Genomic DNA, 23646 nt, shown 5'->3' on the forward strand with positions numbered 1-23646 from the left:
AGGAAGACTAAGTTTACTACACCTTTCCAAGCATAAAAATAGATGATTTAAAGTACTTTTGATTGGGGGAGGTGGGAAAAAAGCAGAACAGAGAAATGACCTGTCAAAACACAAAATCCTGTCACTTAACATTTTAACTCACATGTTCAAGACATCTTTCAAGTGCTGAAAACACAAGACAGTTCTCAGAAACAGTATTAAAGCCCATTAATAGGGGCGCCTGGGTGGCTCAGCCGTTTAGCGACTGCCTTCGGCTCAGGTCATGATCCCAGGGTCCTGGGATCGAGCCCCACATCGGGTTCCTTGCTCGGCAGGGAAGCCTGCTTCTCCCTCTCCCACTCCCCCTGCTTGTGTTCCCTCTCTCGCTGTCTCTCTCTGTCAAAAAATAAATAAAAATCTTTTAAAAAATATATTAAAAAAAAAAAAAAAACCCATTAATAACAACAGCATCCAAGACATTACAACAAAAAAGCCCTTAATAAAAAGGAGTCCATGTATTCAGTTATTGGACAATCCCAGTCTCTTCCATGCATTCCTGGAAAAAAAATGCAAATAAATATATCTTTTGGGTAACATGGCAATCCACGTCTGCCTCAGGTCAGACTCTCCCATCCACCTCAGTACTGCGGAAATGTTCCATCGATTTTGGCAGCCCAGGCCATGAGGCCCCCCACAACATCCTGAACTGTTAAAGATTCTAACTCCTGGACTGCTGTCAAGGACTGCAGGATCTTCACGGCTTTCTGGGAGTCATTGCCAAGTTTGCAAATCACATAAACTGGGAAAGCTACCCCTTCCTGTGTGCCCTGCTTCCTTTCCCGGATTGCTTCTCCTAGGAGTTCCAGGCTCTCCGCATTCCTCCGTTCCAAATGTTGCAAAGGGATGTGTAGGGCATGAGGCAAACGACAGATGTCCACCTCCACTTGAGGCCTGACGTCCAGCAACAGGTGGGGTGAGCCTGAATCCAGAAGTCGCTTATAGTCGGTGACTGAAACTCGCTCCTCTGGGCTCAGCAACTGCAGAGAGCGGCACTTCTCAGTGGCTGAAGAGCCACAGAAGGCTTCGTAGTCCTGCAGGTCAGTCACGGTGGGCCGCTCGCCGCAAGCTGCACAGTCAGGCCTGCGGCTCCGAAGCTGAATACAGCGAAATTGTCCTCTGAGGGCATCAAAGATCAACAGGCTGCGACTGTAAGACGGACCCAGACCTGCTGCGATCTTCAACACTTCCAGCGCCTGCAAGCAGCCCAGGACCCCGGTTACGACACCGAGCACCCCGCCATCCGCGCAGTTGGTCACTGTCTCCGCTGGAGGTGGTTGGGGGAATATGCAGCGATAGCAAGGCCCGCCGTCATAGTGGTACACTGTGATTTGGCCTTCAAAGCGCAGGGCGCTGGCTGACACGAGAGGCCGGCCGGCTAGCACACATGCGTCATTAACTAGGTAGCGAGTGGGCACGTTGTCAGAGCAGTCAGCCACCACGTCATAGCGGCGGATTAAGTCTAGCGCCGTGGCTGGCGTAAGCGCCCGAGCATAGGGCACGCACTCCACCGCAGAATTGAGGCGGCGCAGCGCGGCGGCAGCCGAAAAGACCTTGGCTTGGCCGGCCAGCGCCTCGCCATGTAGCACCTGGCGGGCCAAATTGCTCACTTCTACTACGTCGTAGTCCACAAGGCCAAGGCGGCCTACGCCGGCCGCTGCCAGGTACTGCGCCAGTGGGCAGCCGAGCCCACCGCAGCCCACGACTAGCACGGACGCGGTGGCCAAGCGCAGCTGTCCGTGCACGCCCAGCTCAGGCAGCACTAGCTGCCGGCTATAACGCAAAATCTCATCTCGAGACAGGGCGGCCTTCGGCGGCAGGGGCGACACCGGAACCAACCTCTCTGACTCCTGCTCCGCCAAAAGAGCCGCCGCCAGCCTCTGCTTCAGAGAACTTAGCTCTTCCTCACGCCGGGAAACTTCAGCCTGCAAGGCGAGCACCTCCTCCCTGGAAGCCATGGCGCCCCTCTCGGAAGTTGTCTTGAAAAGCATTTCCTTTTCCGGCTTAGCGTCTCCTAGCGACTGGAATAAACTAAAAAATTTTTACGGAGCATAGGAAAAAGTGATAAGTAAACATGTACTTCCTGGAGAAACCCGCAGATTCAACTTTAAAGATTCATAGTGCCTGGATATTTCCAATGGAACCACGAAGAGAGCCTTAGGAGAACTAGAACCCAACCAAATAGCCTGTACCCCCTCTTCCTGGGTTTGGTACGGTCCGACCCATCCCCTTCCCGCGCGCCGCGTGACGTCATTCCGTTTCCGGCGTCTCGCGCAGTTCCACCATGGCCTCCGAGGAAGCGAGCGGTAGTCCTCGTAGGTCTCGGCGGGAGCCGGAGGGGCGCGCCCCGCGACAGGACAAGTATTCAGTGCTTTTGCCCACCTACAACGAGCGCGAGAACCTACCGCTCATCGTATGGCTGCTGGTGAAAAGCTTCTCCGAGAGGTAGCGTGCCCGGCCGCCCTCCCTGAGGAATGAGATGAGCTGGCTTCGCCGGCCTGGGTGTCGGCAGTTGGCTGCGCGAGGCGGCCCTGCGCGGCCTCCCTTCGGCTCTTGAGGGAATCCTTGGGGAGAAGGCCACCCTTGGAGAAAGCAGAGGCGGATACTTCTGGGGTTCTGTCCGTGTCTCGGGTTCATTCCTGCCCTTGGGTTTGTGAGACATTCCTTTATTGTACAGTTCCCACCACCTCCTTCCCCCCTCCCCCCCGGCTGCCCCCCCCCTTTTTTTAAAGTAGGGTTGGGCATCCTTTGACTTGGAGCGAGGTTCAAAGCTTGACCTCACTCCTACTTCTGGATGGTCAGGATGCGGCAGGAGCCGGGAGTCTAAATGAGCACGCTCACTCCCGCCCCCGTGCTGAGTGCTTATGTAAGCATGAGGTTTGATCTCTGTGGGTTAGGGAGCTGCTGCCGGGCTGGGCAACTTCGTTGGTCACTAGTGGATGTTTGATGTGGTTGTTAGAAACTAGGGCTTTTAGAGTTTGAATTTGAAAGTGTTATACAATATTTTTTAAATTTCGGAATCCTGGTATCAGTACGAAGTTACTTGTTTTAGGGTTATACCAATGGGATCATGTATAGATCCCTGAAGATCTTTCCAGATCAACATACACCAATTTGGAAAATTATTTTTTTTTAGTTCGATAATATTCCATATGACTTATAATTTAACTAACTGGGTCATCCCAGTGAACACAGATTATTTCTAGAGCTTTTTTTGTTTTTCTTTTTTGACTTTTGCTTTATAAATGAAAACAGAGACTTGGTTCACCCCATATTTTCCACCATTTAGAAAAGTGCTGGACACATAGTGAATGCTCCTTTAGAAGAATGTTGCAACAAACACGTTCGTACTTTTACTAGCGTACTGGGGATAAAGTCTTGAGGATGGAATTGCCGGGTCAACAGATGTGCTTAAGATTGACAGTTATTACCAAATTGCTTGCAAAAAAAAAAAAAAAAAAAGGATTGTACCGCCTTAGGACTGGCATTATTCGGAGAGTGCTTGTTTCCCCACTACCCAGCCAACCCGGGCTTTAGTAAACTTACATTTTTGGAAATGCTAATTGGTGAAAAACATTGCTGTTTTGACTATAATTCTTTGAATGACATAACTATCATAATGTGCATGGCTCCTCACAGTTTTTTTTAAATTCATATCTTTTTCCTCTTTTATTTAGTTATCTTCTTATCTTGGTTTCTATAAGCACTTTCCACATGAGAGAAATTGTCATATAGTCTCGATCTTGTTCAATGGGTCCTCTGAGTCTCAAATATTTCTTGCTTTAACCCGAGTGAAGTTTAAGGAAGGAAACGATTTTCTTTTCAGATGTGGTCAAATTAAAGGCAGCTTAGCTGGATTCCGTTAGACTACCTTACCCTCAGGTGTTCTGGGCACGTTGAAGTGAGAGAAAGTATAATTTGCTAATGAATGACTTCATTTGTTTATGAAGTATATCTCTTTCAGCATATCAACCAGAATCAACATCTTACATATTTTGGCTTGTAAAGCAGTTGCCCAAATTAAAGCACCTCGGGGAGCTGAAGTCCTGGTATTTCCTCTTAACAGGCTGAGTTTAGCTTTCTTCCTAGTTTGCTGGGCCTGACTTTTTTAAGCCTTTAACAGTGGAATGTGTTTTCTGGTTGATTTCCTTATATTTGTTTTTACTATGGACAAAGAGGAAACAGTGTTGTGGGAGTTCTGCTGTGCTTTCCTTTACTTTCTGCTTCTTAAGTTTCCAATAAAATTATAAAAAAAAAATCTAAAATGAGGTGGGGGAAAACATAGTGATAACATATACAACCAAGTATGGTGTTGGCTTGTTCTTAGAATAGAAACTGTAACAAAGTTAATGGAAAACCAGTAGAGAGATGTTCATTTTGAAGCACATTGAAATCTTATGTATTTCTCTGTGCTTTTTGTATGTAATAGTGTGAGGTAATGGGTACAACTATTTGAAATAGTGGTGTTAAGAGAATATGTCACCATTTTAAAGAGGGTTTTTTAAAGGATGAAATGAAATCTGATTTGTTCCTTATGTTATTCAAATCTATTTGGAATTAAATTTAAAAGAATATTCACTCAGCAATTCAGTCAACTTGAGAGATCTTTTAAATGTACTTTTGAAATATTTTTTATAACCAAGATTGATATTAAAGTCCTATAATTCCATTTCCAAAGTAGGTAAGTAAAATTTTATGATATTCCTATCGTATATAATATACAATTGCTATGATTTTTTATTTTTTTATTTTATTTTTTTTAAAGATTTTATTTATTTGACAGAGAGAGACACAGCGAGAGAGGGAACACAAGCAAGGGGAGTGGGAGAGGGAGAAGCAGGCTTCCCGCTGAGCAGGGAGCCCGATGCGGGGCTCGATCCCAGGACCCTGGGTTCATGACCCAGGCTGAAGGCAGGCGCTTAACGACTGAACCACCCAGGCGCCCCTGCTATGATTTTTTAAACTCGAGTATGTTTTCTGTGTGAGAATTTTTTAACATCTCAGGACTTCATTACAGCATTTTTCAGCAACACGCTGAGTTTGGAGGTGAAGTACTAAATGACATTTATTTCATTTGGTAATTGAAGTTTTCCTTAGTGATTAATATGACAATAAATTCCCACTTATACTGATGAGGAATTAGTAATTTTAAAATTATTTTCTTATTTTGAGAATACGGTCTCCAAACAATACAAACTTTCATTTTGTTTTTTATTTTAGTGGAATCAATTACGAAATTATAATCATAGATGATGGAAGCCCAGATGGAACAAGGGATGTTGCTGAACAGTTGGAGAAGATCTATGGGTCAGACAAAATTGTAAGTCATGTGAACATTTTTCTATCAAATCACTTGTATTTGTTTAGGGAATAGATGAGAAATGACAACGCTTAAATTCAGTCTGTTTTCTGGAAACTGAAATGATAAAAAGCATCTTATACACTTGGGATTCAGGTGCATTTTCATTGTGCTTGAAGTTATACATGACTTTGATATGTTGGATCAGTAGTAATTGTACAGCAAGGGGCACCTGGGTGGCTAAGTTGGTTAAGCATCTGCCTTCGGCTCAGGTCATGATCCCAGGGTCTTGGGATTGAGCCCCATATCGGGCTCCTTGCTCAGCAGGAAGCCTGCTTCTCCCTCTCCCTCTGCCTGCTGCTCCCCCTGCTTGTGCTCTCTGTCAAATAAATAAATTAAAATCTTAAAAAAAAAAAAAAGTAATTGTACAGCAAAATAGTTAGCCTTTAGATAAACTCTGTTTTTACAACTTACTCTGCAGGTAAGTTCTCTTGAAGGGCAAAATTAAAGCATGATACTGAATTGACAAGGAATATTACAGAACTGGACTGCAATTAGTAATGTGTGTCTTTATCTTTCTGGCTCCCTTTTTTGCAACTATAAAAGCTTATAGCTGGGGAGGGTGATTGTTTCCATGGAAATTGGCATCTTTTTATTTTTCAGAGTACTTAGCATTTTTCTTCTTATCTGTAAAGCAGTCTTAATGGGAGTAGATTGACTTTCCAAGTCTTAAATTTTCCCACTGTACTTTGAAGGGTGTTGTTTTTCTACTGGAGAAACTTAGACAGATGTAGAATTCATTTTATAATGGCTTTATAATTTTTGTTTTTGATCACTGGTTTATTTTTATAATGGTTTGTATTTGTAAATGTTTGAATATACTTGTGAGCTCAACTTTAGATAATTCTTGGGCCGAAAGCATGCAGTTAAGTCCAGATTTAATTAGAAAACACATTCTAGGCATTGGGTATTTTATAATATGTATAGACTATAGAGTTTCTCAGTCTTGGCACTGTTGACATTTGGGACCTAATAATTCTTTGTGGGGGTGGGAGGGGTGTTGCAGGGGCGGTGGCTGCATCCTGTATGTTAGAGGACATTTAGCATCATCCCTGGACTCTTACCCACTAGATGCCATGTGCAGCCCCTCTCCCCAGGGTGGCAACCAAAAATGTCTCTGGGTATCATCAAATCAACCCTTATGGGCAAAATTGTCCTCTCCTCCCAAAAGAGAACCATCAGTATAGACATAAATGAAAGAAATCTCTTGGAGAACCTTTATTGATATTTGCATTTTAAGAAAAGGTAATTAAGCATTATAAAAAACTATCTCTGGGTACACATATTCTTGATTAATCCTGATAATGAAATAATTCCTATTCAGTTGGAGGAGATGGTGGTCAATAGGAAGAGTTTAAGAGAAACGTGTTACTCTTATACACATGGTAAATCTTTGCTAGATATTCTTGCCATATCACACATGGGCAACTCAAAGATTACACCTCCAATCCTCTGAATATCTCCTGATATACAGGAGGAGATTAAAAATTGACAGATTTTCAACCTTCTAGCAGTGACTTCTGATGATGTCGGGTTCATTTTTTTAGCCAGCAGTTCCCCAGTTTTTCTTTTAGAGGTTGTGAGCCAAGGCACTGACTCACATTTGTTATTATATAGAATACTCTGACTTACGTGTTATTTAATCTGGGAACATTAACCTGACAATATTTTGAACACTTCTGTCATAGAACTCCATTCAGCCTTGAGGTGTAATTGATTGATCGATCTTAGGCTATGTCTACTAAATAGACCTTTTCAAATTCTAAAACAACGTGGCCCTCAAAAAGTTCCATTTTTCCCATCAACCCAATAAAATTCAAAATAATGAGAAAAAAATTATATTCACCATTACGATTTTCCTGTATTACCTGGGAAGTCCCGTGTTCCTTCATTATTTTATGACCTTTAAATCATTTAAAGTATAAAATTGCCCTTTTCCCCCACCCCAGACAATATCAGGCCATGCCATGGATGGTGCTTACTTGCTTTTAAGTGATGTGTGTGGTTAGTTGGGAGAGAAGATGGAGACGAATTATTATTGAAGCTATTTTACAACATCTCAAAATATTCAGCATAGAGGCTTTGTTTGCTAGTCTTTAAAATTGGCTGAAATGAATGTTTCAGAAAATGAAGGAAGTTTTTTTTCTTTAAACTCTGTGAGGAAACTGAGATGAGAGTTTAAGTCACTTCCCAAGGTTACACAGCTAACAGATAGTGGAGGTGGGACGTAGAAAAATTAGAGATATGTATCCTGAACTGTTAACCATGGTTATAGGGCGGAGGGATCTGAGATTGGGCTTCAGCCTTTCCATGTTGAGTGCTTCTGTTACATTTGATGTGTCATCTGTTTCAACCTCCAACTTGAGATTAAAGTCACCTATGTTATTTCATAGGTTAGTATTTTTACAAATTGTTCTTTTAATAAAACGTAATGCATGTTCATTACTTTTAAAACATCTAATATAACTGTAGGATTGAAAGATTTGACTACTTAAGAAATACTGTTTATCCCTAAGTACGAAAATATTATCTCTAACAAAAAGATCAGTACGCTGGGGCTCCTTGGTGGCTCAGTCCGTTAAGCATCTGCCTTCGGCTCGGGTCATAGTCTCAGGGTCCTGGTATGATAGAGCCCCACATTGGGCTCCCCACTCAGAGGGGAGTCTGCTTCTCCCTCTCCCTCTGCTCCTTACCGCGCCCCCCCCCCCCGCTTGTGTTTTCTTTCGCACTCTCTCTCTCAAATAAATAAATAAATAAAATCTTGAAAAAAAACCATAATTCATAAGAACTGTAAATGGCCAAAAATGAAAAAAATAAATAAAATGAAAAAATGTGAGCCTCACTGATAAGGAATTTCAATATAGGAGGAGAGTACAATTAGCCTTTCTTAGCTGAAGACTTATTTTTATCTTCATTCTTCTTTCAACTTGTTGGATTTGAGAGTATGATGAAAACAGGTCTACTTAAATATTATGGATCCTAGGCTTCCTAAAATGTCATCAAGATTTTCTGTGACAAAAAATTTTTTATAAAATAAGTTTTTTGTCAAAACAGATTATAACATTACAAGAAGTAGCTCATAAACAGTGTGGTAAGTGTTCTTCAGAGTGCGTTCGCGCACACTTTGTGTGAGTTCCCGCCGGCTCTTCTGTTGGCTGTGAGACGAGCTCTGTCGTGCCCTTCACTGCTTTCTGCCATCCTTACTGACGTGAGGCCTCAAAAACGGGAGGGGGTGGAACTAAGGATTTGAAAGTAAAACAGTGCAACAATGGGTACTTTTTATTGCATAAGAAATTTAAAACTACATTCTTGTTAGAAAATGAAAAAGTTGCTGATAAAACTGAAGTTGCCTTTGATGAGCATTTCGTGGTCCACCTCCTAATCTCTTCTCCAGGGGACACCCCAGTCAGCAGCTTGGTGTGGGTTGCCTCAGACCTTTGTGCATGAATGTGTACGTGTCTACATTTGTTAGAACTAGGCAATGTGGTGTTTTTTTGTTTTTAAACACAAATGTAATCTTTCTGTATCATTCTGTTGATTTTTAACTGTAGCTGAGAGATCTTTTATCACTAAATTATCTCATTCTTTTAACTGTTCCATAGTACTCTATCATGCAGCATGATTTATATTTTATAAAAACTTGAGAAAAAAATATTTTTCCAACTGAAACAGGTTTATAGAAAATCTAAGGTGAACTTTAAAGTATTTGTTTTTTCAGGGCAGATACCAGGTCATATATAAAACCTGATATATCTTGTTTGCTTTTGTTCAGTGAATTATAATTACTATACATGATTGTCTAGTTCTTTTCTATATAAGAGCTCATTGAGCAGGAATGTATTTTATCTTTGTTCCTCCCCAAGATCTACAGCAGTTTGCATGAAGTTTAAAAAAAAAAGTCTATCCTGGTTGAATTGAACTGAAAATACTTTGTTTAGAGATTTGCAGTCTGAGGTGGCCTGCCTATACACTGGCAGATGCAGAAGGGGATAAGATGGGCTCGGTAGGGAGTCTGTTTGAGCCCCGTACCTCAGAAACTTAGAGTCCAAATCCTGGCATTCTACTTTTTCAAAAATTTCCAGACAAAAGAAAAAAGCTAAACAAGAAGTCAAGGTTTATATATGAAGCAAAAAAAAAAAAAGGTAGAAAAACTAAGTGATTGACAAAAACTAAGAAAAGAAAAAAACAATTTAATTTTCTTGTTAGGCATGTAACCCTAAAGTCATGTCATTGGGCCAGTAGAGAGTGTAACGAGGTCTTCCAAGAATACAGTCAGGATACGTTGATGGAGTGATGTCAGCATTTAAAATCAACCAAGGAATCCAGAGAAAAAAGTGTGCATACCCTTTCAGCCAGTGATTCCACTTTTGGGATGCTAATTACAGAAATGACAGGACCCCTACAAAAGGATATATGTACAAGTATCTTTATTGTAGCAATATTTGTAATGGCAAATACCTGGAACCAACCTGAATGCCTTAACTAATGAATGACCATATATTGTCTGACTTGTAACTGTAACCTGTATTATTTTTGTAACTGAAAAAAATAAAGGGGGGAATATCAAGAACATAAATAAATAATAAAATAAATAATAAAATCACAAAAGAGACTGAGAAAACAGACGTGGCTATCAAATACTCAAAGAAGGTATAAGATAAGTGAGTTAAATCCTTGATTTTCTTAGGAGAAGGAATCAACAGATATTGTTCAAAATGGTAAATCAAGTAATAGAGGTAACATTGTTTACATGCTGTTTTCTGGTGGATAGCACCAGAAAAAAATGTTTAAAATTTGACCTGCAGGGTTGGGGTAAAAGAATGTTGTTTTTCCAAGCTGTTAAACCATTTGATTTGTTACTAAACACTTTTTTACTTTGGCAAAAAATGTTAAACATACTCTGCTGTAAGTTCTAATAAATGCAGCTATATTTCGGTTAAAAGGAGTAGACAGCTATAAAAAATTTTTTATTAGTGAGATTATTTTTAGTATTTGTGTTAAAATGCTTTTCTTCTTCTTGCAGCTTCTAAGACCACGGGAGAAAAAGTTAGGCCTAGGTAAGTAGAACCTCTCACCCCTCATACTTGCTTCTTGCCTTGGTAAGATTATCCAGTGTGTATTTTCCTAATTTGGAACAGGGCCAAAATACAGTGACCTCCTGTGATGGTTTTTAATGATTTTAATGACATGTATATGGTTTAACCTGAGTTGCCTGTATCAGTCAAGGTCCACTTGGGAAAACAGAAACCACTGTCAGTCTTTCAATGTAGGGAATTTAATACAAAGAATCTGGTTACACGGGTGAAGGAATGCTGAGAAGCCAAATGGAATGGAACAGTGAGGCTACTCAAATTAGTAATAGCTAGAGGTTGCTACCACCCCTAGAATGGAGCAACAATAGGAGGAGATGGTGTTTTTTGGAGCCCAGGAACCCAGGCTATTTAGAAGGGGCTAGAATGATGGAGTGGGGGATACCTGGCAGGAGCTAGAGCTGTCGAGGATACCCAGTCAGTGCTGGGAGGCAGAGTAAGAGGGGGGACACACTTATACTTTTCCTTTTCCTCTCCTGGAAACTATCCCTCCTGCCTCCCAAAGCCATCTGACAACCAGTTGAGGAGAGCACCTGGGAACTGTGGTTCCATGCAATGTAGAACAGAGTAGGGCAGGGCCAGAGAAGGGATCTGAGGGCAAGTGTTTTGGAAAACCAGCACGCTGCGTTAGCTGTAACTCTTTGAACATTTCTTTATAAGTAATGGCAAAATGTAAAAAGTTATTCTTTATTTTTAAAAAAGAAAACTTTTCTAGCTTTTAAACATAGGGGGTTATAGAAAATCTCAGATGAACTCAGTCATTCTGAGATGAGTATCTCAGTGCCTTTATTTCTGATGCTGGTTACAGTTGCTTATGTTGAGAAGTGGTATAATTTTACTGAAAAATTGAGCCAGCATGGAGGAAACACAGTTCTTAAAAATTGAGTATTTGCTGTCTTGAAGATCATCGGTTCTCGGGCATCATCAAGTGTTCTGAATATCTGAACCCAGAAGTTCTTTGGGATTGAAATAATCTGGAAACTGCCATGAAAGCAACCAGGAATTCCTGACCAGTCAGTGGAAATCCAAAAAGCTGTGATCCTCACTTTTTAGCAAAAGAAGTTAGAAGAGTTCAGCCTTGCTAATAAGACTGTGGGGTTTGGAACTAGGGAACTTTTAGGCATGCAAGTGGCTAAGTAATTGTTGGCTGTGCCTTTGACCCCAAATACCAGACCCATCTAGTGTACTAGGCTTACAGTGTTAACTACACTCAGGGGATAGCTTTTGTGGAAATGGGCTAGGAGTGAAGGGAAGAACAGAATCAGGGAAACACTTTTAGGTAGAGAACTGAGCATCAGAAGGTGGTGCCTGGGACTAAGGTGAAGTTGCAGATGAAAAAATGGAATGGAGAGATGTTTTTGATTGAGAATAAATAGAATTTAATTATAGGTTAGTATCACCTTTAAGGGACTGATGTATGCTTTTCGGATGCTTAATTTCTTCCCTGTTCATGTGTATATTTAAGCATTTCTGATGGCTTTCTTTAATGGATATATTTTCATTGCTAGGAACTGCATATATTCATGGAATGAAACATGCCACAGGAAACTACATAATTATTATGGATGCTGATCTCTCACACCATGTAAGTGGTATCATTCTTTATTAGCTATTCATGATAGTCTAAGCCTATTTTACTGACTTAATGTTTATTTTTTTCTAAATTTCAGCCAAAATTTATTCCTGAATTCATTAGGTAGGTATTTTTAATATTTGAAAGAATTATTCAAATCATTTATCCTACGTTAATTTTGGACTTATTTTAATTAAAAATGCACATGCTATTTTAAGTTTGCTGTCAGAAATGAAACCAACATACAGATCTGAGGCTCATTACTATAGATATGTGGCTAAATGATATATTTTAGGGACTAATCAACAGATAATTACTCCTTTATTATCTAAATTCTCCCAGACTACAGGAAAAGATGGAAGGTGACTTCCCTGTTAAATGGAATTAAGCTCTACATCATAAGGGTAAAACACCATGAACAAATAGGGTTTATTCCAAGAATGCCAGAATGGTTCATCATCAGGAATTCATCCACATAATTTATCACATTAGCAAAGCAGCATGATTAAGTCTATAGATGCTAAAAGGCATTTGATAAACTGTACTAGCCACTTTTAATAAAACTTGGAAGTGGAAATAAAAGGAAACCACTTAAACTTGATAAAGACAACCCAGTCCTAACACACACATCTTACTAAATGGTGAAATGTTGAATCATTAATAAACGCATCAAGGTAGGAATACTAGCTGTCATTATATGTGGACATTTTAGGTGATGTAAGAACAAGAATTTAGTATGAATATTGAGTAAGAATACAAAATGGTATTTATTTGCAGGCAATATAGTTGTATTTTTAGAGAATCCAAGACAACATGAAACTTCTCAGGATAAGAATTTGGAAACTGTTAATGTAAGCTAAATATACTAAAACAAAATTAAGTAATGTTACTCTCCTGTTTCAATCACTTCGGCGAGTTCTCATTAACAGATGGGAAGAAACTCTTTTCCTTGCCCCTCAAACCGCTATGTGATCTGGCCCCTGCCTCCCTTTCTGAGCTCATCTTGTGCCTCTCCCCTCCATTCCCTCTGCTGCAGGCGTACTCCTTCCATTTCTGTCACACGGAGCGCTGTGTTCTTTGCCTAAAATGCTCTTTTCCTGCTCCTTAATAGCCAGCTACTTCTCATCCTTTGATCTCTGCGTAAAGTCACCTCAGAGATACCTTCTCTGCTTGTATATCTAATTCCCAAGAGCCCTTTGACCTGAGAAGGAAATGGAACCAGGGGAATAGAAAATGGGTGAAAGATACAAACAGGCCATATGTAGAAGAAAGACCAATGGCTAATAAGCCCGAGGGAAGACACCCTGGCGGATGTTGTCAGGGAAACACGAAGTGAAATAACTGTGGCAGTATTTTATTACCCATTAGTTTGTCATAATTACAAACTTACAGAGCAATACATCTAGCACCGATAAGATGGCGGGAAGTGGACACACACAAATCTAGCCGGAGGAAGTGTGAGTTGCTACAACCTTTTTGGAAAGTAATTTCTGGTGATAACCTGTTAAAATACTTCTAAGCTTTGTTTTAGCAATTCTCTTATGTTCCACTCTGGGTTTTCTAAGCACCAGGATGTAAGTTTATAAGAACGTTGCCACACTATTCATTGTGGTTGTGTTGTTGGGGGTGGGGAGACCCACCATGAAAACAACCATGCAAGTATACAGGTCCATTGTTCCATGGGATATTTTTGCAGCTATTAGAAAGAATGGGGAAATTCTCTGTTGACCTCCAGGGATGTTCATGATTCCATTATGTATATTGTTAACTGACAAAAGGCAAGTTGCAGAATACACTTTTTTGGGTTCCAATTTTGTTAAAGCAACCAGAATCCCTGGGGTTATGTGTGTCTTTATTTTTCTGCAAAGAGAAAGGTCTGGAGGGTTACCAGGCTGTTTTAGCACTGTTTACTTATTAGTAGGGCCAAGAACAGAATGGAGGGGAATTACATTTTAGGACGGTTTCACATGGTGCAATCAGCAAGTACTACTATTTTTTAGTTTTAGAAATTAATAAAGGAAAAATATCAGGTTTGAAAATCTTACGTTGAAAGATTTCTGAGTGGTATCGTTCATTTGTTTTCTTGGCATAGTTTTTCCTATGCAAATCTTAAAAGTTCTTTTTGTGTAGTTCATGAAAATAACTATTGAAAGCTCAATAGCTTTTTCTAATTGACAGATAATTTATTTTTTCTGCAGGAAGCAGAAGGAGGGTAATTTTGACATTGTCTCTGGAACTCGCTACAAAGGAAATGGAGGTGTATATGGCTGGGATTTGAAAAGAAAAATAATCAGGTATATACATGTGCTGCAATTTGTCTAGTTTTTATTGTAACTATTGGGAATATGTTTATGATGGGTATTTGGATTACATTATCATGCTGTCTTGGGATTTCTGGGATTAGATTGTTAACTTCCAATATGTACTCACAGCTCCTTATGTACAATTTTTCCTATGATTAAAGTATTTTATTTTGGATATTTTTCACTAAGGAAAAATCAGCATAAACCTTTGTTAGAAATGGTCTAATTCAGCAAAATTTATTCTACTGTACCTTCAGCTTTAAATGAACTATTCATCTATATTTTGGGACTGAGTAGTACACACACACACACACACACACACACACACACACACAGCAAGCCCATAATCAAGGGATGGGGAAGGAGAATCCACTTCTTGATGGGAAGACCCACAAAGAATTTCTGACCATATTTAATCTATATCTAACCTTTTTGTGGTTGTTGAGATGATGAGATCTTTAAGGGATCTATGTAGCTTACTACTTAATATGTGACAGCATACCTTTATACATATTCTTAATAATATTAGTGTTTTTTATTACCCTTTTCATTCCCATTGAAGATTCTGTTAAGTTAATCACAGTTCTGCCTCTTAACTGTGGAACCTTGGGCAAGTCATTTAAGACCTGTAAGAGCCTCAATCTTCAGTGAAATGAAGGGGTTGGATAAAACAGTGGTTTTTAATCCTGCTGAATATTGGAATCATGTAAAGAGAAAATCATACATTACCGTTCCCTATCGTTTTCCCTTTCTTTGTGTGTGCGCGCACACACTGTAGACCATGCGAATGGATCTCCATGGGGTGGGGCAAAACCATCAGTATTTTTCACAGGCTCTCCAAATGATTCTGTTGTGCAGCCAGTGTTGAGAACAAGTGAATGATCTCTCAGGCCCTCTGAATTTGGTCATCACAGCTCTTATTTTAAAATTAGGGAGTCCCAATCAGAGACCTTTTACAACTTTTAGTTGGATCATTAAGTTGTATTGAGTTGTGTGTGTCATTAGTTGTTAATGTCTGCACTGATTTAGAGTATATACTCCTGAGAAAGATTATGTAATCACTTGCCCACGGACTCATTTGTATGAACTAGAATTTCAGTCCAAGGCCATCTGCCTCTTGCTGCATTTTAATTTAAAAACCCCAATTTAGGGCTCCTGGGTGGCTCAGTTGGTTAGGCTACTGCCTTCGGCTCAGGTCATGATCCCGGAGTCCCAGGATCGAGTCCTGCATCGGGCTCCCTGCTTGGCAGGGAGTCTGCTTCTCCCTCTGACCCTCCCCCCTCTCATGTGCTTGCTCGCTCTCATTCTCTCTCTCTCAAATAAATAAATCTTTAAAAAAAATAAAAACCCCAATTTAGAAATATATTCACTTGATTAGAGATACAAATATATATGTACACATACACATATATACATATATGCTCACTTTCCTTTGATTAAACCCATTTTGAGAGGTAAACTATGTCCTAGAATTATTTTGTTATTGGAAGCAATTTGAAAGGGAAAATGTTTTTGTTAGCTATTATCCCAGCTATATCCCTAACCATGTTATTTGTATAAAAATAATCTTTCCTAGGGAGGGCCTTGGTAGTTACCTTGGTTTAGGAGAGAAACTGTTCTTTCCAGTCTGCCCCAGAAAACTTTTTTTTCTAAATCGGAGCTCACTAAAATAGCTGCAATGCAAAAGTCACTTTTTCCAAGGGCACTTCAGACCTTTTTGAAATGTTAATCATAGCTATTAGTAATAGCTTGAAATTGATACTTAGTTGTGTTTGAAGCACATACCCTGTCATTGTTACGGACTGGATGTCTCTGCTAAAATTTATGTGTTAAAATACCTTACCCTCAAAGTGTTGGTATTTGGAGGTGGGGCCTTTGGGAGGTAATTAAATTTAGTGACCATGGGGCACTTATGGTGGGATTAGTGCCCTTTCCAGAAGAGACCAGAGAGCTTGGCTTCTGTTGCCCTCCTCCCCTGTGAGAGCACACAGCAGGAAGGCAGCCCTCTGTAAGCCAAGAAGAGGGTTCTCACCAGGAACCAAGTCTGCTGCACCTTGATCTTGGACTTCCCAGCCTTCAGAACTGGGAGAAATAAGTATCTGTCGTTTAACCCACATAGTCTGTGGTATTTCGTTATAGTGGCCCAAGTAGACTGAAACAGTTTTGGAATGAACCTTTGTTCAATTTCCAGAGATTGCCAAAAACCAAAACCCTTGCCCACTTGCATACGTTCTTTTTTAAAAAAAGTGCCATTTTTATGTAGACTGACCTGTTGCTAATTGAAACCTGTGATCCCTTGTGCTTATTAGAATCTGAAAAGGAAACTCCAAATCCCTGATCCCTTTTGCTGTCTGAGAGATGTTCATAATTCTAAATGAGGACTGGTGGCAAATACGCAAGTTGAATTAAAAATCCGTTAACGTTTCTTACCTAAAGCTTAGAAGAATGATTGTTTTATAGGTCCCCTCTAAATGTCACATTCGAAGAATAAAAGACCCCATTTCCTCAAAAATGAGAATATCAGATCTTTTACTGACTAAAATTTCTGTAAAATTGACATTTTTGTGAAATAGTGTTGCATTTATGAAATTAGTGTAACAGTTTTAGCACTCTGGGATGTGTTTCTCTTGTTTAGAAAATGTATTATATAAAGAAAATCTAATTGTTTTATTTAAACAGCCGCGGGGCCAATTTTATAACTCAGATTTTGCTCAGACCAGGAGCATCTGATTTAACAGGAAGTTTCAGGTACAGTAAAAACTGTAATTTTACATTTGCTATTATTTACAACTTCTTGCCTGAATTTCTTGGTATACAGTGGCTTATTTTTAAGAAATGCTTTTCAGTTCTACCGCTTTTTTGTTCCGGAACACACAAAGACAGACTGAAGTTCCTTAGAAGTTGCTAATGAGGCTTGAGCATCTTCTTAAGGAAAAGTGTACTTTCTAAAGAGCATCAAAGGTAGGGCTTAGGTTAGTTTGCTTGTTAACATTCACATTGGTGCTCAGCCCCTAGTGGGGGCTTCAGGGGCCAAGGTGGCTGCTCACTTCTTATTCAGAACATTGCTGTCACTGGTGATAGGCTCCAAAGAACAGCACCTCTTCCAGCAATTTTCTGCAATTCATATGAATATTTATAGCACTGTCCACAGAAGAGCTTAAAATAGTTAATGTTTAGGTTGTTTTCAGTTGCCTTGCTCTTCATGTTTTTAATTTAAAAAAAAATTCTTGTTTAATTGGAACAAAGTCTCCTTCAGGTTGGGGGAAGGGTAATTTTTGTTTGTTTTGGGGGGGTGGGTTATTTTTAATTTTAGACTTGGCCATAGAAGATGAACTGTTTTGTATGACCATGCCAAATGACTAAAGACTGCCACATTTTTTTAAATCTCTGAAACTGTAAGATGCCTGTTCATCTACGTTAAGGTCCAAACTTCATGCATTAGTTGATAATTTACTTTAGTTGGTATTTGCTTTTTTTCATTAGATAATGTTAATTCTTTGGTCTTTTGTTAGAATTGACACACAAGGTTAAGATAGGAACCTAGGCATTGCAGGATTGAGGCAGTCCTGGTAGGATACAGCTATCACCAATTGAGGTCACAGTTAGACGCCTGTAATGGGCAGATGTGCAGGCCAAACACGGAGCACATCAGATTTACAAAGTAAGAGAGAGGAGCTGGGAAGTCACTTTCTTCAGGAGCTCCCTGTTAAGTCCCCTAAAGGGACTTCGTTTATCTCAGGAAATTTATTTAGTACATCTTGGGAAATAGAAACTGTTCAGACATTTATGAGGAAACACCTGTTAATTACTGGATTCGCTCTTGTCATCTACTTTATATTGTTGATTATTCATCATCTATCAACTCTATTGTTGCAGTATTTGGAATGGTTTCTCTTCGTTCAACTTTAAAAATAAATTTTAAGAAAATTTAAAAACTTAAAACAGTAGGTGGTTCTACTTCAAATGATTCACTTTACCCTATTACAATTTCTGGTAGTATAGTAGGAAAATAATTCTCTAAAAGATACTAAGAATTCATTTTCAAAATTATTCTAAATTATTTACCAAATATTTCATGACCATTCCAGTTCAGGACAAATGTATCATAATCATAAGCTGTGACAGTTTTTCTGCATGCAAATGTCTAGTGAAAGTTTTAGGTTTTATAAATACCAGTGAACTTTCAAAAAGTTAGGATACATATAGGTAAGTGTACTTACCTAGGTGTTCATATATATTTTAATTTCTCCCAGGTTATACCGAAAAGAAGTTCTACAGAAATTAATAGAAAAATGTGTTTCTAAAGGCTATGTGTTCCAGATGGAGATGATTGTTCGGGCAAGACAGCTGAATTATACTATTGGCGAGGTAGGCAAACTGATAGTAAATAGAATGTTGTATTCCTCATAAAGAAACAGTAGGTTTAGACTTTTTATAATAGAAAGTTTAACTTGCACAACTACTAAATAAATGTGGGAGGTTTCTAGTTAGAATGTCCACGCACTAAAGGGTGAAAATTCACTTTCAAATTAACTGCATTTGACCTACCAGGATTTAAAACATTAATAGAAGGCAGTATTCCCTTTTTTTTTTTTTTAAGATTTTTATTTATTTATTAGAATGAGAGGGGGGAGGGTCAGAGGGAGAAGCAGACTCCCCGCCGAGCAGGGACCCCGATGCGGGACTCATTCCTGGGACTCCAGGATCGTGACCTGAGCCAAAGGCAGTCACTTAACCAACTGAGCCACCCAGGCGCCCGGCAGTATTCCCTTTTAAAGAATTAAAAGTCACTGGTACCTTCTGCATCTTGCCCTTTCCTCTGACCACTCAGCACTGTGGGATGAGCGTGTTTGCTCCCTTTTCTCTTGCCATAACCTAGAGCCACTCTAATGATGAATCCATTTGCCATTTTCTATGAGTAAATGAAGAAGACAGGAGTTATGGGGGCGGCAGGTGGTCAGTAATATTTACGGCTAGCTATTGAGCTCTTAGGAAAGGCTCTCTTCCTCTAACACTAATGTTCTTACTTATAGCAAGAAAATAACTAGAATGCCATGTCTCCTGTGGAAGTGTCAAGATTTTTAACTTAACACTAAAACATAGTAACAGATAAATTTAATGGACTACTGAAAAAATTCAGTGAAAGGACATTTTACTTTGGAGTATAATTTTTTTTCTTGAAATACAGGTTGAAACTTTGGTCAACAGCTTAATATTCAGGGTCATTGCTTTTCAAATGGTTGTAGATTTGGTTCATATGACCTGTACTTAGGTAGTGAAATGTTTAATTTTAAAGATTTGGAGGTACAGTTGCTGTAAGAATCACATAACTTCTGAACTTACCTGAAGGACTATCATAATACAAATCTTGTTTGTACTGTATTGTTGTATGCTTCCTTTCTAATATTTTTTGAAGACTGACTTAACATATATTTTTTTAACCAGGTTCCAATATCATTTGTGGATCGTGTTTATGGTGAATCCAAGTTGGGAGGAAATGAAATAGTCTCTTTCTTGAAAGGATTATTGACTCTCTTTGCTACTACATAAAAGAAAGTTGTTCATTATACTTATGTTGATTTCATTTAAACATAAAAGAAGCCTGGTTGCTGATTTTTATAAAATGTACTCTTAGAGCATAAATCATAAGGTAAGGTAAATTTCATACAAATCTTTTTTCTGAGGAAACTCTATTTTATATGTCAAATTAAATTAGAAAAATGAGCAGTGTTCTCAATTTCCATTTGATTTTGCTGTATTAAGACTTGTAAATAAATGTATTTGGGTTTTTTTCAGAAAATATTGCCGCTTTCATTAGAGTATATGAGTGCAGAATTTCTTACGTGGGAAAGATTTTGAAGTATATAAAGAACTGGATTCATAGCTCTTTGTAATAGATGTCATAAGTAAGAAAAATGTTAATTATATTCACGAAATATATATGCCTGTTTCTGTATGAATGAATAAGTAGACACCTCTGCCCCTTCTTTAAAAATGTATCTCAAATTTCTTAAACTAGATAAAACAGTATGTTTAGGTCACGAATTTAGAGTTGGGCTGTTTGTAGCTCTTGAATTGATGAAGCATTTCATCTGTCAAAGCAAGTCTATTTAAAATACATACTGTGAATTGGAAACTTGACATCCGTTGATTGCATAGCTACTTTTTTTTTCTATCCTGAGCAATAACTTCTATCAGTAAGAAAAAGTACTGATGACATTAAGGCATCAGTATTTTGATGACTTCAAGACTTAGCTGCTATAGTAAGTTTTAAACATCTTATTACTAAGCTGTAAGTGTTCCGCCGGTTAAAATGCACATTAAAGCCAGCACAAATGTTCTGTTTACCTACCTTCTCTAACCTAAGTGTTTCAAAAAAAGATAAATTTCTAACTGTAGCATAGCTTACGAAACACATGGTATCTTTTAAATTTGGGGGAAGGCGTACTTTGAGCAAATAAGCTTAAGATCAAGTTGACTGTCCTTTGCAAGTAAAAGGAAGAGACATCTCTAAGTTATTTAATAAGCATATTTATTGAACAGTATTCCTAATTATATTTTCCTGGCTTAATTTGGCTGCTAAAAAAATTTAAAATCTGATTTTTCCATTGCATTTCTGACAGATCCTACCAGAAATAAATACCAGACTATAAAACCTTTGGTGTCATTTTGAACATTACCTACTGCCATAGTTGAATCCATAGGACACATTCCAGTAAGGGCCTCTACTATTTTGTTTCCCTTTTACACAGAGCTGTGTAGCCAGCCAGCACACCAGGGACCCACCTTCTTGGGGGAAATGACTTCTTTCATCATTAATAATAACTAGAAAATTCATCACTGTCTAATATAGAATTACCTAATGTCATAGAAATATAATACTCTTTTTTTGTTGTTGAGTGTTTAGATTCCCTTCTTCATCTAAACCCAAAGTTTTTATTGTCAAGTATGTGGAGCAGAGATTAAGTAACTACCTCAGAGAACTAAGTATTGCCTTCTCAGACCTCACTAGAGTAGATAGCAATCTTTTTGGTTCTTAATCCCATAGTCACAACACTGTCACTACTGGAATTGATAGTAAAGAAAGTATTTGAACAGTGAACACTTTCATCATGTAGAAGTTATTCAGAAAAGAATCTGGACTATTTAGATGCATTTTTGTAGTAAATCTGATGATTTGAGCACTAAAATCTTCTTAAACATTTACATGTGAACCTAGCATCTCCTTTTACTTTGTAAATTAGGCCAAGTATGAAATCCAGATGTCTTCCCTTTGTATTTATTTGTATTATCACTGTATGGAAATCTAAGTATATCTAAGGAAAACTAGACTTGTGATAAAATTATTTTGCTTATTTTATAGTAGCTTGCCTGTCTTCTGTAACATGTAATTAGATTCTTCATCTTTGTTTCTCTAAATCAGATGCTTTGGTGCCACTCCCTCCCCCCCCCCCTTTTTTTTTTTTACTTTTCCAGTTCTTGTTTCCCCTTGAAATAGTGATTTGTCTTTTAAAGATATATTTTGTCATAATTTCAGAAATTAATGAAATTCTGTGTTGGATGAAATGGCTTGTTTAAACCTGCTAACTGAAGTCTTCACTGAGCTATATGTAACCACAATTAGTACTGTTTTCAATTAAGTCAGAATCTTTTGGGATGTTAAGTATGGTTTGAAACTATTTTAACTTGAAATTTAGAGAAACAGCCAAAGATCAGTGCATTTACAGAGCACACCTTAACAGGCTTGGTTAATCCTTCATGATGGTGTTCATTACTCTTCAGTATGTTTAGCCTATGACATACTCTCAGATGCATCTACTCCAAAAGGTGGGTTCAGATGTTGAGATATGTTGGTTGGGATTGACCTAAATTTGCACAAACTGTCCATGTGCTATCTTGTGCTATCCAGATTGTGGTAACACTAAAAGTGTCCCTGGGACCACAGTTGAAGTGTAGTTTTCGAGCATCTTGTGGAGGCCCATCAGCAACATCATTTCTCATGTTTAGGCTTCACCAGTCCGGTGGCCCCCAAACGCTAGGGTTCCCATTTGTTTTCTTCAGGCCAAAGAGAAGAGCCCATCACCGACTTGGAAGAATGTCAGCCCCTGTCCACTAAGTAACCCACCCCACCGGGAAGGAACCAGGGCTCCATGGGCTTGTGGCTCATCTCCAGTCGGTGTGTGAAGCACGAGGCCCTCACACCTCATATAAGGCAGGAGGCATCACGCACGACCGGCCAGGTGCCCTTGCCCTTCCCGCTGCTGCCCGGCCCGTGAGAGCGCAGGCCTCCCAGCACGTGGAGCCGCCGGGCTGCCCGCACGCCCCCTCCCGCCAGATGTAGTCCAGGCCCAGCTGGGCCCGCGCAGGGATCCCCAGCACGGCCACCTGACTGAGTGCAGGGCGTGCTGCGGCCCGCTGCTGGTGCCTCCGCCGCCGGCGCTGCGGCCAGAGGAAGGCGCCCGCCGTGCACACGGGCCCTGGAGGCGCACTGCGGCCATTATCCGCGGCGCCTCCTAGTGGGTCAATGGCAAATCCTCTTGGTTCTCGCGAGAGCTCCCCCTCAGTGGGGATTATATAATTTCCCTTAGGTGGGGGTGCTGGTGCTACTCTCCCTCCAAAAAAGTTCGGTGCAAGCACAGGTGGGAGTGAGAGAGTTGTCCTTGGGGGACATGGGGGTAAGGGGTACTGTCCCCCACTACCCCCCCTACTTAGCTGGACAATGAGTCCTCTTATGCTAATGAGGTATTTACGTCATTTCCGCTCTTTCTCGGCCGCCATTTTGGCTAGGGCAGGTTCGGGGACTCGCTCCGAGGCGCTTGTATTGTCTGCTGAGGGGAGACGCGGGATCAGCCCCCTCCCCCGCCCGTTGCCGCCGCCGCCTCCGCCGGCCCGGTCTCCCCTCCGCCGCCTGCCGGGATCCATGAGCTGAACTCCCGCCCCCCCCGGCCGCCGCCATCTTGTGCCCCCTCCCCCTCCCGCGGGCAGCGCTAAGGGGGATTTTGGCGTCTCCTCAGACACAGCTCCCTCTCTCGGTCCCCGCTGCTGAGGAGCGAGAGGAGCGCGGCCGCCGCCGCCCGCCTGCCCGCGCCGGTGAAGCCGCCTCTCCCACACCCTCCGTCTCCTCCCTCCGCCCCTCCTTTGTCTGCACCGCTCGACGACGCTGCCGCCGCCGCCCGCGCGGGGACTGGAGGGAGCCGCTCGCGCCGCCGCCGCCGCCCGCCGCTCTGCTGCGCCCGCCGCGCCCCCCCGGCAGCAGCCGCGGCCGCGGCGCGAGCCGGAGCCCGC

General features: G+C 40.4%; 3 protein-coding genes across 3 annotated transcripts in view; 2 read left to right on the top strand and 1 right to left on the bottom strand.

Moving 5' to 3' along the window:
• Positions 1 to 368: 368 nt before the first annotated feature.
• Positions 369 to 2192, bottom strand: MOCS3 (molybdenum cofactor synthesis 3). The gene has a single exon (XM_032387511.1). The coding sequence runs from the start codon at positions 2025 to 2027 to the stop codon at positions 618 to 620; it is 1410 nt and encodes a 469-aa protein (XP_032243402.1). The 5' UTR covers positions 2028 to 2192; the 3' UTR covers positions 369 to 617.
• An 86-nt stretch (positions 2193 to 2278) lies between these two features.
• On the top strand, positions 2279 to 23545 carry DPM1 (dolichyl-phosphate mannosyltransferase subunit 1, catalytic). Its single transcript, XM_032387512.1, has 9 exons — positions 2279 to 2481; positions 5257 to 5356; positions 10419 to 10452; positions 11994 to 12070; positions 12156 to 12181; positions 14257 to 14352; positions 17041 to 17109; positions 18615 to 18729; positions 19807 to 23545. Exons 1-9 carry the CDS (start codon positions 2321 to 2323, stop codon positions 19909 to 19911), a joined length of 783 nt encoding a protein of 260 aa, XP_032243403.1. The 5' UTR covers positions 2279 to 2320; the 3' UTR covers positions 19912 to 23545.
• Positions 19931 to 23646, top strand: part of ADNP (activity dependent neuroprotector homeobox) — a 37200-nt gene continuing 33484 nt past the window's right edge. The window contains exon 1 of the mRNA XM_032387508.1: positions 19931 to 20011. The gene's annotated coding sequence lies outside the window, so the exon portion shown is untranslated. The remainder of the gene's footprint in view (positions 20012 to 23646) is intronic.

This window comes from Phoca vitulina, unplaced genomic scaffold (genome assembly GCF_004348235.1).
Source record: "Phoca vitulina isolate PV1807 unplaced genomic scaffold, GSC_HSeal_1.0 scaffold50, whole genome shotgun sequence".
Lineage (NCBI taxonomy): Eukaryota > Metazoa > Chordata > Mammalia > Carnivora > Phocidae > Phoca > Phoca vitulina.